Source organism: Trichoplusia ni, chromosome 12 (genome assembly GCF_003590095.1).
Source record: "Trichoplusia ni isolate ovarian cell line Hi5 chromosome 12, tn1, whole genome shotgun sequence".
NCBI lineage: Eukaryota > Metazoa > Arthropoda > Insecta > Lepidoptera > Noctuidae > Trichoplusia > Trichoplusia ni.
Genome location: NC_039489.1, coordinates 13,847,653 through 13,861,239, shown reverse-complemented (window position 1 = coordinate 13,861,239; position 13,587 = coordinate 13,847,653). Strand labels below are relative to the sequence as shown.

General features: G+C 40.5%; 2 protein-coding genes across 2 annotated transcripts; both read left to right on the top strand.

The window, feature by feature from the left end:
* Positions 1 to 525: 525 nt before the first annotated feature.
* On the top strand, positions 526 to 4,966 carry LOC113499376 (actin-related protein 10). The gene is made up of 6 exons (XM_026879843.1): positions 526 to 792; positions 2,796 to 2,948; positions 3,473 to 3,581; positions 3,647 to 3,755; positions 3,833 to 3,976; positions 4,218 to 4,966. The coding sequence occupies exons 1-6, from the start codon at positions 716 to 718 to the stop codon at positions 4,775 to 4,777; spliced, it is 1,152 nt and encodes a 383-aa protein (XP_026735644.1). The 5' UTR covers positions 526 to 715; the 3' UTR covers positions 4,778 to 4,966.
* A 2,176-nt stretch (positions 4,967 to 7,142) lies between these two features.
* LOC113499301 (small glutamine-rich tetratricopeptide repeat-containing protein alpha-like) lies at positions 7,143 to 8,747 on the top strand. The gene has a single exon (XM_026879723.1). The coding sequence runs from the start codon at positions 7,261 to 7,263 to the stop codon at positions 8,125 to 8,127; it is 867 nt and encodes a 288-aa protein (XP_026735524.1). The 5' UTR covers positions 7,143 to 7,260; the 3' UTR covers positions 8,128 to 8,747.
* The last annotated feature ends 4,840 nt before the right edge of the window (positions 8,748 to 13,587 follow it).

Below are 13,587 nucleotides of genomic sequence, written 5' to 3'. Positions count from 1 at the left end.
TGACGATTGAAAAATCGGGCCTAAATAATGCAATCAAACAAGGTAAATGTCCAATTTCTTTCCCTTGTAACACCGCCACGGATAACCAATGAGGTTAGGAGATCAGCAGCTCGGGGTCGACGTGAACGAGCTTCGACCGACTGCATGAAGCAGTGACTTTTGAGTCGTGGGAAATTTAAAACGGGCTCGTTTAGAAATAGTTGTAGTAAAGATTTGTCGCTGCTAACTAGCGTCGAGTGGTGGCATAAGGCCGCACCTTTATACAGGCATCAGCAAAAACGGTCGCTCCTATACCCCATGGACAATTTAAATTTACTTTATTGGTTCCAGCAGAGAAGTTAAGAGTATATCTCTTAACTTCTCTGCAGGAAGGATAATAAAAAAAATCTTATCGATTTGACAGTCAAAGCAATAAAATAAAGGTAAGACCTACATTTATTTAATCTTAAGAAAAATAAATAAATTATTTTGTCTTCGAATGATTAAAAAAAAACTGTGTCCATGGCACTCCATGGCACGAAGACATTGACACTTGGCAGATGTTACACTGACAGTTCGATACTCAATACAAGCACAGTTGAATTAGAGCGAAGTGAATTGATTGAATTGAATCTATTGAGGAATATAGATAATTATTCTTCATACCACAATTCGCACAAACAGAAACTATGAAATGATTACAAAATATGTAACAAGTTAAAAATAAAAATATAAAATGGCACTATACGAAGGAATTGCTCTTATTCAAGAGAAGCAAGCAGTCGTGTTGGATCTCGGCACCGATTACACGAAGTAAGTACCAAGAAAAATAACATAAATATGTCTTAAAAAGGCACATTAAAATAAATCATTGCATTCTTAATAAATGCCCTATGATAAGTATTTTTTATGTTTACTGACAAACAAAACAATTCACAAAAACAAATACTTAGACATTATTTATTAACAGTGAGTCATAATTAGGTTTCAGATTAGATTCAATTTTATTAACGCATTGAGGTATAACATTGGCTAGGTAAGTATGTACGGTATAAAATGGTAGATAAATCTTATATACTATTCAAAGATTCCACCCTCCCCCAAATCTTGTCTAGGGTCAAAATTTATTGATCAATAATATGTCATCTAAAGAAACAAACATATCGGTTCAGATTGGTATTATAAGTCACTTGTAAATCTTATTTACGTCAACCCTAAGCCTAAGTCTAACCATTCATATATTTTTTGTAACTATTCTACTTGATGATATTTAAGATAAAATAAAACAGGGTAGGCCAGGTTTCTTTATTTTAACCTACCAATAATGTGATACTTTTTTACATTTCAATGAATTAATATTTCGGGGTTGTTACAGCAAGAGCAGTTGCAGCTAAGCACCTAATCTTTTTCACAGATAATGTGCTTGCCTTGTCATTGTAATAAGAAGAAATGAAAGTAAATGTTAAGGTCATTTAATGGCTGCTTCTGTTATAAATTTGATAATGACTTATTATTGATGCAAATATGTTTTTCGTTACCTTATTTGTATATAACCAACATAGTGTTGTGACTGTGAGTCGCACTTTACCAGTTGTAATCATAATATATTTATTTACACTGTAACATTTTCATTATTTGAACAGTAAATAAAAGATGTAGCATGGTGTAATGACAGGTTCATACTATTTGATCTTACTTAGTAGTTCACTATATATAAAATGTATCACACACCACAACTGACTGATTTTATTTTATTTTATGTTATTTAGGAATCAAACAGATATACAATAGTTAATAAAATACATACAAACTAAACAGTACCCAATCCAGAACATTTTCCACACTAAATTAAAACATTTGCACCAAATGCGAAATTTAAAAAGTGTCCAAGTTGTATTAAGAAAAAGTTCACACAGCACCTCAATAGATGGCGTTGTTAGTTTGCAGGTGAATCCTGAATCGCGCTATGGTTTGGTTACATGAGAAATTATAAATATCACCTAACTATATTTTTTTATTGTACCTGTTGTTTTCTTGTACTGTGTTTAGTTAATAATAAACATTCAGTTGAGTGATTTGGTTGTTTCACTATTCACTTGAAGACCGGGTATCTGAACATTTCTGTTCAAAAAGATTTATAAAGAATTGCAAACAAAAATAAACAATTTAGATAAAAATAGAAGTTACCTTATATCTAAGTATTGAGGAACAATATTAATTACTAGAAGCATGAACCAGACTGACCAGACAGTTGTGAACAGATTTTTAAATTTGGGCAAAAAGATATAAAGTATATCTAAATTACAACTATTATTAATATTTATGTTTATTAATTATGTCATCCCATAAATAGTATTTTTTTGACCTAGAAAAATGTAAGTAAAAACTTAGTAAAGACCATACAAACTCAGAAGTAATTCCAAAGTATTATTTGAAATGCTAACCCCCACAGCCCTTCAATGAAGGGTGGAAGTATAGAGCATACTGCAATTAGCACGGTAGAAACTGTGGAAAGGTAGAAGTTAGTATGCCAACTATTTGTGACTAACAAAAAATAGTGCATTGGAAATCTGCCCCTTTAGCCTTAAAAGGGGGTGAAATTATACATCATAATTATATGAGACTTTGCAGGTATAGCGAAGGAAATAACCATAAGAGGAAAGAACCATATGAGGCCATAAGCGGCGACTAGGACGTTGGAATAATCGATGGGAGGGCCTTTGCCCTGCATAGACACAGTAAACAAAGGCCGCTGCTTATACTGTCTACTGACACATAGTCAGTAGACAGAATAAGCAGTAGTGTGCGGCGCGCAGGTTCGGGTTCACCGGCGAGGCGGCGCCGCGCTGCATCGTGCGCTCCGAGTTCTGGAGCGCGGCCGAGCGCCGCGTGCGCCGCCTGCACGACTACGCCACGCCCGACGAGCTCTACGACAACCTCGTGCACATGCTGCATCTGCTCTACTTCAGGTACAGTATGAAGCTCCTCCGAAGTCAAGTTACGAAAAAATATTTGAAGAAGCTATTCCCCACTAGTCATCCATATAATATATATCGCTTTTGCCCGCGACTTCGTTCGCGTGGACTTCAGGTTCGTCCCGTCTAGTCTAGTAATAAGTAAGAAATACGGTAACTAAGCACTGCAGAGATACCATCACGGACTTTTTTGTAGACATTTTTAAGTTGTACAATTCTGTAGTACATTGTTTTGATCTATCTTGTAGGATTCAGTCAGCGTTTGCAATGTAAGCTCAAAAAATGTGTTTTTTTTACGACCTCACATTAGAAACCTCAAAAATTGTAGCCTATGTGTTATTCTGATGTATAAGTTAAATTGTGGTAAAGTTTCATTCAAATCCATTCAGTAGTTTTTACGTGAAAGAGTAACAAACATCCATACATCCATACTTACAAACTTTCGCCTTTATAATAGTAGTAGGATTTAAATTTGTTGTCTGTATTCGCTGAAATTTGTATGTTGAGTCGTGCTACAGACACGTGCTGGTCAACCCGAAGGAGCGCAAGGTGGTGGTAGTGGAGTCGCTACTTACCCCCACATTGTTCCGCGAGACCCTGGCCAAGGTGCTGTTCACACACTATGAGGTGAGTACGGCGTCCGCATTCATAGTCAACTTTACCAGCATCTTGTAACACTATGCATTCATCAGGTGTCAGGCGTGATCTGGGCGGACAGCCCGCGGCTGTGCGCCCTCACGCTGGGCACGCCGGCCGCGCTCGTCATCAACATCGGTGCCAAGGAGGCCGAGGTGGCCGCAGGTAAGCCACCTCCCTGTTGTTTTCGCCTCTAAAAATATCCGTAAAGGCAGAGTACTGTACGTCGTGCTTGTGTGTAGTGGTGCACTCGTGCGTGGTGCTGCAGGCGCTGGTGGCGCAGCCGCTGGGCGCGCACGCCGTACACGCCGAGCTGGCGCGCCTGCTGGACGAGGACAACGGCGCCACGCTCGACCTGCCCGACGACGTCATCGAGGATATCAAAGGTGAGCTGCTCACCCGAACTGCAACACATCGCTTTTATTCGCTCTTAAAATGGTTGAAGATTTTATCAAATGCTTATATTTTAAGTTTTGGGAACTTTTGACGGATGTTTGTAGTTTCTGCTTTGAATGGCAATTCTACAGTTTCCTTAGAAAAAGAAAAATGGAATGGAAGATAAAAATTCCCATAGGAGCGGCACAACATACGTTTTATAATAAGTAGATAATGATGTGTATCTCGTAGTGAAGACCTGTTTCGTGAGTCCGCTGGAACGCGCGCTGCAGTGGGGCTCGGAGTCGCCGCCGCGCGCGGCGCGCAGCGTGCGCTACAGCTGCGGCGCGCGCGGCAGCGTCACGGTGACGGGGCGCGCGCGCGAGCTGGCCGCCGAGCCGCTGTTCGCGCGCGACCACGAGCTGGCCTCGCTGCCCGACGCCGTGCTGCAGAGCCTGGCGCGCTGCCCGCGGGACGCGCGCCGCGCGCTGGCCGCCAACGTGGTGCTGGCGGGCGGCGGCGCGGCGCTGCCCGGCCTGCGCGCGCGCCTGGCCGCCGAGCTGCGCCGCCTGCGCGCCCAGCCGCCCTACGCCGAGCGCCTGCACGTGGACGAGTTCCGCTTCCACGAGCCGCCGGGGCACGGCAACGCGCTGGCGTGGCTCGGCGGCGCCGTGCTGGGCGCCAGCGATGCGGGCGCGGCGCGGGCGCTGGCGCGGGAGCAGTACGCGCGCGAGCCGCGCCTGCGCGACTGGGTCTGCCTGCTAGACAACACGCCGCCGCACCACCCCCACCGCGCCTACCTCGACATCTAGCTGCGCCAGCCTGCTGGACAACACTAGCACACAAGCCCGCAGCGCTCCGCCTGCACTCCACCGCAGCCCTATATAAAGTCGCACCGCATCCACACACATGCAGCGCCGAATCATAAAGCACTATTGAGTAATTCCTAATATATCAGCTTTTGAGTTTGTTAATTCATAAGTAATAAAATATTTTAATATTCGTTTTGTTTTACTCTAAATATTTATTAATACGATGCTATAGTAAACAGAGTGAGAAGATAAAAGCGGACCCCTTTTTATAACATACTTACATATAAAATCTATCAGCTATGACCGAGAGCATTGACTTCAATCAGGTGGTGGATAGCAATCCACCATATAACTGCTAAAAACAGCGGATCCGATGTACTAGACCTAACGTTCAAATAATTGATGTTGCGCTGAATTACAAGAACAAGTCCATACAATGCTTATTCTTTGAGCAAAATATAGATCAGCCTTCTGATCATGGGTAGAGTCGACCAAACGCTTTGCGAGTTCTTTATAAAAAGCTCGTGCACCTGGTCCCCATGTCCCAAACGTTTCAACCCCCAGCGACTCAAAAGTATAATTACCTATCAGGTTATTATATTTCCGCTGTTTTAGGGACACCTCTGAAGTCTGAACTTAGAACATGGGATGGCACGAGGGTGTCGACGCATGTCGCGTCCCACACCTAAGGCCGAACCAATTTTCAAAGCAGCAATTACATTCCGTTAGGTTTCTTACCATTGTATCGCTGCATACCAAACCGTGGCGTATAAAATGGCAGGTACCAGCACTCAGCAGCGATAAGAGCACGACGAAAGACAAAATTGGCCCTTTGTTTTAACATGTTTCACTAGCTAGTAGGCAAAAACCTTTCCCACTTTCTTTTTTCTCGAAATTTACTTTCGTAAAGTCTCAGCGAGGCAGGCAGTACCTATACTATGCAATACCGCTCACCTAATAAATGCGGGGACGCTGTACGCCGGTTCAAGTTTAAGCGGTAAATCTGACACCCCGCTTCCTCCTCCGAGGCGGGATTCCTACGCCTAACAAAAAAAAGACATTACCATATTAATTGGGCTAGTGAACATAAATTATTGGATTTTGAATCGCCTAGAAAACAATTTACCAAGTTTTAAATGAAACACCGGTTGTGAAGAAAAGTTATAAGATTGGAATTAGGCGTAAAACAATATAGTTTGGTTTTTCAAAATCAAAAGTTTTTATTTCAAGTCGGCCGTTTTCCAGGCACTTTCAAAACGTTAAGGTGATGGCTCTAGTTGCGCGGTTCCGAAGTGTCACTCTTATACCTCCTCTACACGTAGGCGGATGCATCCGCAGATGGCATCGACGTTTAGAGGGGGTGATTTGCTCGTCTGTGGTAGGTATTTGACGTCGGCAGACGCGTCCCGCACATATCCGTCGTTTGTCGGTTTTTGTGGCACAGATCAAAGAGATCTAGCGAGAGCGCTCGGCGCGTGAGAGCGGTCTGTGAACACGTCTGGCGACGCATCAGTGTTCATCGGGAAGCGAATGAGAGTGCACGCGTGATATTAACCTATTAATTTGCGTTTGCTTTCTTTCTCGTCGAAATGGCTAGCATGAAAACCTAAGAAACATTCAAATTCCTGGAAATGTATCAAGCTGAAAACTGCCTGTGGAATCTTAAAAAGAAATACCACAATAATATAAACATTTTGTAAGAACATAAATCATTTATTTTATTTAATTGTAGGTAATTAACAAATTGAGTTGAGTTTACTGTAAGTCCTAAATAAATAAATAGCTGCAGCAGGTACGGTCTCCATATCCATTTTGCGTGCATACGTGTTGCATCTGACGAGAACCAACACAGACTGATCGACCTAGATACGTGTGGACGTCTCGCAGAGATTCATCTGCGGATGCGTCCGCCGACGTCTGCAGACGCATCCGCCTCCGTGTGGAGGTGGCATTATGGAGAAGAACCGGCAAGAAACTCCATTAGTTACTCTTTTTAAAAATAAATGTACATACAGTACAACTTTACAATATTATTTTTATAAATATAAAATAGTAAAATGATAAAAAAATATCCAACAATGGAAAAAAAACAAGTAAATTTTACTCGAGTTTACACTGTTGATGCATTTACAAGGCATATTTGACCAATAAATTAGAAGAATCCAATGAACAAGCAAGAAAATGAATATTTTACATACATCAAATAATATGTATTATAGTCCTACTAATTTTTTTTACAAATTTCTCACAGACTTAATATTTACGCTTTGCTAATTTTGTCCACGACGTCCATTGAGATTTAATTCCGACTATGATTTTTTTTTAAACTTGTAACCCTGTTGTAATTTACTGATGGAAATGTCAATTTCATTTTGTCATCTGTCATTTTGTCATCATTCGTCGAAAAATCTAAAAATAATAAGAGTTACTGTAAGATTTGACGATTTTTAAGATATCACCGATAAATATACAAGTTAAGCACCATGTCGGATATAAAAATAGTCGCAGTGAGCATCGTAAACTTTTTAAAAAAGCAATTAGAGGGTGACTCTCTTAGCGTGGATTCACGCGAGAGCGTCGAGGTCGGCGTGCAGTGTATTGAGACCGCTTTCGAACTAGGACCTGAAGATGCAGCAAGAAGCGTTGACTTACTGCAGTTAGTGCGGCAGTCGCTCAACACGAATCCCCAGTCGGCCCGAGCTGAAGCAGAGCGTCTTAAGAATGAAGGCAACGAGTTCATGAAGAGCGATCGCCATAAGGAGGCTCTCGAGAAATATACCCGCGCCATAGAATTAGACTATTCCAATCCCGTCTACTTCTGTAATCGCGCTGCCGTCCATTTCAAGCTAGGCGAGCACGAAGCGGCCGTAGCCGACTGCACTGCGGCATTGGGGCTACAACCTGACTACGCCAAAGCTCACAGCCGCCTCGGACTGGCGCTAACCGCACTAGAACGCCATCGTGAAGCTCGTGCGGCCTACGCGCGCGCTCTGCAGCTCGAGCCAGACAACGAGACGTACCGCCAGAACCTGGCACTGACCGACGAGCAGCTGGCACAGCGCGGCGAACGCGCCCAGCTAGACCTGGGCGGTCTGTTGCAAAACCCCGCCCTACTCACTATGGCCACAGAGATGCTTTCTGACCCTAATATGCAAAACTTAATCTCTGGACTTATGACTACTGGTGGTGGTGTGGCCAACGGCGTCCCGGGAGCAGGCCCAGGGGGTATGAACGCGCTGCTGGAGGCGGGGCAAGTTCTCGCACAACACATGCAGTCTGCCAATCCTGAGCTGGTCGAGCAGCTGAGACGTCAGGTGCGCCCCCCCGGCCCTAACCCTCCGCAACAATGAACTGGTATCACAGCCTTATCTGGGAAGATTGCTTAATCTTTTAAGGTGTAATATAATTTTATTTTATTCTTCCCTAGGTACTGTTTTACTGACTGGTAGTGGGAATTACAATCCTCTCTTTACCCACTGAATGGAGCAAGTGTATTTACTATAAGTCTGTTTCTGTTAAGCCACATAGCCACACATAGGTACCCAAGCTTCATTAAAATTGTTTGTTTAACATCCTATGCCAGTCACTATTATAATGTATATATCTAAAGAAGTGAGCCCCAGCCATGTGCGTAGAAGTATAGATATTTGCTTTTAATTTCTTCCTTTATGATTTGATCAACCTCTGGGGGTACTAGGTAGCACTATATGCATTTATTTGTTAACATATATTTTGTACCTTTACCTAAGTACTGTTATTCACTAGATAGACATAAATTGTAAAAAGTGGACTCCAGTGCGGAGTGTTAATGCATGGAAATCATGCTCGGATGGCACATGTGATGTAAAATATATTTAAATAATGTTAATTGAGAAAGAAACTTCTGTAGAAGTTGATCTCTCCTTAACCCAAATTATTAATAGCTAAGGTTTCAATGATTGGTATTGTTAATAAATTTATTTAAACATAATTGGTGTTTTCACTAGTTGATCCTGTCAAAACAAGCAAGTGCAATACTTATCACTGAAGTATCTCAAGAGTGGTATCTGACGATTCTAATATTATATAATACTAGAAAATGACAACATAGATTATAATTCCTGGATTTTGACAACTGTTGTTAGTGGAGATAATAACTGGCTCCAGACCTTTTATTTTGTCCCATATTCAAAACTTCATAGCTGCAATGATATAAGAAAATATCATACCAGCTGTCCCAGCAGATGATGTTTTGCCATGTAAAAATAGGGGTTGATCACATGCTGTGAAAAAAATAAAATCCAAGGTTGGACCACCCCTAACATTTAGGGTGATGAAAAATTGATATTGTCCTATTGGCAGATAAGGCGGCCAACCATCCCGTTATCTGCGTGACCGTCCCGTAACGCTTGGTGTAATCCCGCATCGAAATAATTATAATTAGTAAAATGGTCCGTACAACGTTGGATGCGTCCCGCATGTCTGAATGCATATTTTCCCACGTGTTTATACGCTCACTTTCTTGTTTGAATGTTTGTTTCTTTGACGTTCCGGTTGGATTTTTGCAACTGTTTTGAGCCACTTCCCGATAAGCTAGCAGGCTGATATTTAAGGGTATCTTCAAACCCGATAATAATGAAATTTACAACTTTAAAAACGGCTGGACCGATTTTGATAAATTTGAATGGAGTTTAAACGTTTAAAAAGGTGAGTTTTTTTAGACTTTAAAATCTATTAATTATTTCTGCGACTCTACTCACATACACAACCACCACAGGCGCGCAGAATAGGTAGCGCAGCGATCTGGGTCTGAACGGTCTGGCTTACCGAAAGAGTATTTTCTTTGATGAATGCTCTGCGGACGTCAGAAAAATCTTCAGTACAAGTGGTAACTCTACGAGCTCTGCTTGTACTTAAATCTAATATGGGAAGTTGCGAAGATTGTCATGAAAACTCAAAAAAAATCCTGAACTTGTTAAAGCGGCACTAGTGATAAATTATATAATTTTAAAAATAAATGACTTTAGAACCTAAGTTATATGTTTTTATGTAATACCGAAACTAATCTATCCACAAAAAGTCGCGCATTCAGTTTACAGAAAGTTGGCCGTCTTATTCTCAGCCTACCCACCCTCGAGACTTAATAGATTTATGCAGTCCATGGGTTTCTGTTCACAACTGTTAGTTAGAGACTAACCAAATGAAATTACATATAATAACATGGCACTAGGGCATGAGCACTAGGCGAACCAAAACCAGGATTTTGTGACAAGGAAACTTATGACAGGAAAATAGCGGTACGCGCCGTCATGACTTCCATGACTACCTTATTTAGGTTTTATTATTTATTTATTTATTTATTTTTATTCGTTAAATATACAATTACAATATGTAGTGCTCCACAAAACCGGTTTATCGGTTTGCCTGTGGAAATCGTTCCTAAGAACAAAAAAAAGTAAAATTAAATCGTTTTAAGTCTTGTGAAAATAGTTCCAGCAAAAATTTAAATTCTCTTATGCCCGTTTTCACCAGTAGCCCCTAACGTTTAAGTGTCAACCTAAAGCAAAATAAGGGACTGTTTTCATTTCACCAACGGTTAAGTGATACCTAAAGCATAAACGGGCCCCTTATAATTGTGTGGTGGATTGTCGGCCTCCTAAACCTTAGGTGACAGTATTTTGACGTTTTTAAATGATCGACCGAGATTATCATGATTCAAAAATCCACAATGATCACAAACTTTTATGAAGCTGTGGAAGCAATAGAAACTGTAGTCTCAATAGGTTCCTGATAGAAGCTTGCGACCACGTTTCTAACATAGAAGATTGAAGGATTTTCATAAATATGATGAGAAAGATCATTCCATATAGGTTTTCTAGGGAAAGTTATTAGAATTCCACGACGACAGGTACCAGTGCCAGTACCGCCTCTTATAGTGAATTGGGTAAAGGGCATCTTGCAATTGAACAATCTACATACCTGCCTAACTGTATGGTGTAGAGTCTGACACGCAAAACATGAGCTAGACAATTTTTAGACATTCTTCATATAGCTACACCAAAATATATGTCAAACGTCAGTACATGAATTGTCATTTGCATAAAACGTGTTTACTTTTTTGCTGCGAAATTATTTTAAACCATTAAATATGAAGACTCCTATTAAGAATGAGGCTAGAAGGCTAATATTCAATATGATTAATAAATTTGATGTGAAAAATAAAGACAATGAACAGATTTTCAATGTAAAAGACCAATGTTTGGTTACAATCTTGCAAGCCATTGGTAAGCACGACACGTTTATCTTGATCCTTTGCTTAATCCTATTACATATTCATATTTGCATAAAACATTTATCTCGTTATCCAATCGTTATCTATGAAAATGTATTCAATGTTTTATATATTTTCGTATTTCTTCAGGAACCGAAAATATAGATGTGAACATTTTTTTAATAATTTTAAAAATATTTTTTTTTGTTGCAGAATGGAATAATTGTATAGAACACGTCATAAAAATCGAAAATAATTACATTGAAAAAGATAACATTCTTGAAACGCAACTGGAAAGTTTTACTATAAATGTAAAAGATGATAGTAGTGATAGTGACGAATCTCTTGAAGTAGTTTTTTAGATACCGATTTTGATTACGAATCACAATAAATAATGTTATAATAACTACGTTTATTTATTTCTCCTTACAATTGCAGAATGCTTATATACAAAAATGACCCTCCTCATTCTGAGAAGAGGCCCTTGCCCTGCAGTGGGACAGTAATGGGTAGATATTATCATCATTGGCCTAGCCTTTTCCCAACTATGTTGGGGTCGGCTACCAGTCCAACCGGTTTCAGCTTAGTACCAGTGTTTTACAAGGAGCGACTGCCTACCTGACCTCCTCAACCCAGTTACCTGGGCAACACGATACCCCTTGGTTAGACTGGCTGTCAGACTTTTTCAAGCTTCTGACTACCTGTAACGACTGTCAAAGATGTAGGAATAACAGCCGGGACCCACAATTTAACGTGCCTTCCGAAACACGGAGGAACTCGTTATGGAAAAGATGGTCACCCATCTACGGACCAACCGCGTCAAGCATAGCTTAACCTGTGATCGAATCACTTATGCGGTTATAGCTTAGCCACGAGCTCCTCTAATGGGTAGATATTATATACACAAAAATACTATGTTTAAAACGGTTGAGCCATTAAAAATCGTATGATATAAAACGACAATAATATTTGTCCATAATTTATTAATCCATGATGTAAAATCAAATATCAAAATGTATTTTTCTTACTATACACAGTGATACCAGCGCTAGATTTTTTGAATTTGCCGCTTTTTTCCAGGCTCATGTTTCGTATGTCAGACTCTACCTATCTTATTTTTACAGAAATAAATTTGTGGCCCCGATGAAATGAACTAACTACTATGTGCTCTTAGATTTTATGCGACGGGCAATCAATTATTATCTAAATATAGCAGATCTATACTGCAAGGCGGCATCAGTATTTCAACATGCAGCAGAATTGTAAAGCGAGTATTCAAAATTGTCTCTTTGTGCTGGAGCCATAACCTAACCAACCTATCCTAATCCTCCAGTGAAAAATTTTGAGCGTGCTTTCTCTTTTCCGCCATTATGCTTTGTAAATAATAAAGAAAATAACACGCAACAAACCATAAAAAAACATTCAAAATAACAGGCCTGACTGACTTACGTCAAAATGCCACTGCGACTTTTTTTGTCAATGGCATACGTATAGTGCATTATACAGCCAACAATTAAAGCAGAATATTTTTTTATTATTAATCTGATTATAAAAAGGTGCAGATCCGATTTTTTTTAAATAAACTGAGTGAAATCACATGTTTTATTTTTATTATTTGAGCTAAATAACAATAAAAAAAATAACCGTAAACAAATAACAATTTATCGACGAAAGATTTTTTAGTACCTCTGCACTATACGTCACCTAACTAAGCGATGCTTAAATAAGTAGCACATAGCAGAAACAGAATTTAGGTAGAGGGACCGTTTGAAGGTTCCCGAACACTTACCTAAGTGACTGTTTAGGGGCTACTGGTGAAATCGGGCATTAATCGCATTGGTATCGATTTCCCGTCACTTCATACATTTTTTGACAACCTGTTAAAGCCGTCTTAGCAGGCGGTAACCGCATTAGTTGGTAATGATAAATACAATTCAAACAAATATGCTCGGGGGTGGAAGTGTCTAATGGCATATCTAATAACGAGGAACCCACTCCGGGTCTATGACTCGCCGTTGTGAAATCGGTGTCGCACCTCTCTACACGCCTAGCCGCTCGCACTGGTGTTACCCACCTGCTGTCAATCGTGACTGTATTATAGGGGGCCCATCTAGTGAGCGGCGAGTCATCGCCCGCCAATTTATTTGCATCACCATGTGTGGAGAGGCAGGTGCCATAGTTTTCCGGAAAATCTATCGAACTGGTCCACATAATGTATCTCATGATTCTTCATGACCTTTCTGCCATACAGCGGAGGTGAATGATCCCTACTAGGTACACGTTGGCTCTGCACGTTGAACCTGTGTCCCCGTGCACGCATTTAAAAAGGCCCGGTCATTTTTAAAGGCGTGCAGGTCTCAGCTTATGAATGTTAATGCGTGAATGAAAAGAAATACATTTCATAATATCGTCTGGCCGCAGGTTGAACAACTGAAATACGTAGACACGCTATTTGACCCAGTTGTTGACTTCAGTACTTACTTAGTAACAACATCGATTTTCTTTTACTTTTTTCTGAAAGTGTATAGCTTTGCCGGGCAGGGAAGACAACCTACAATAG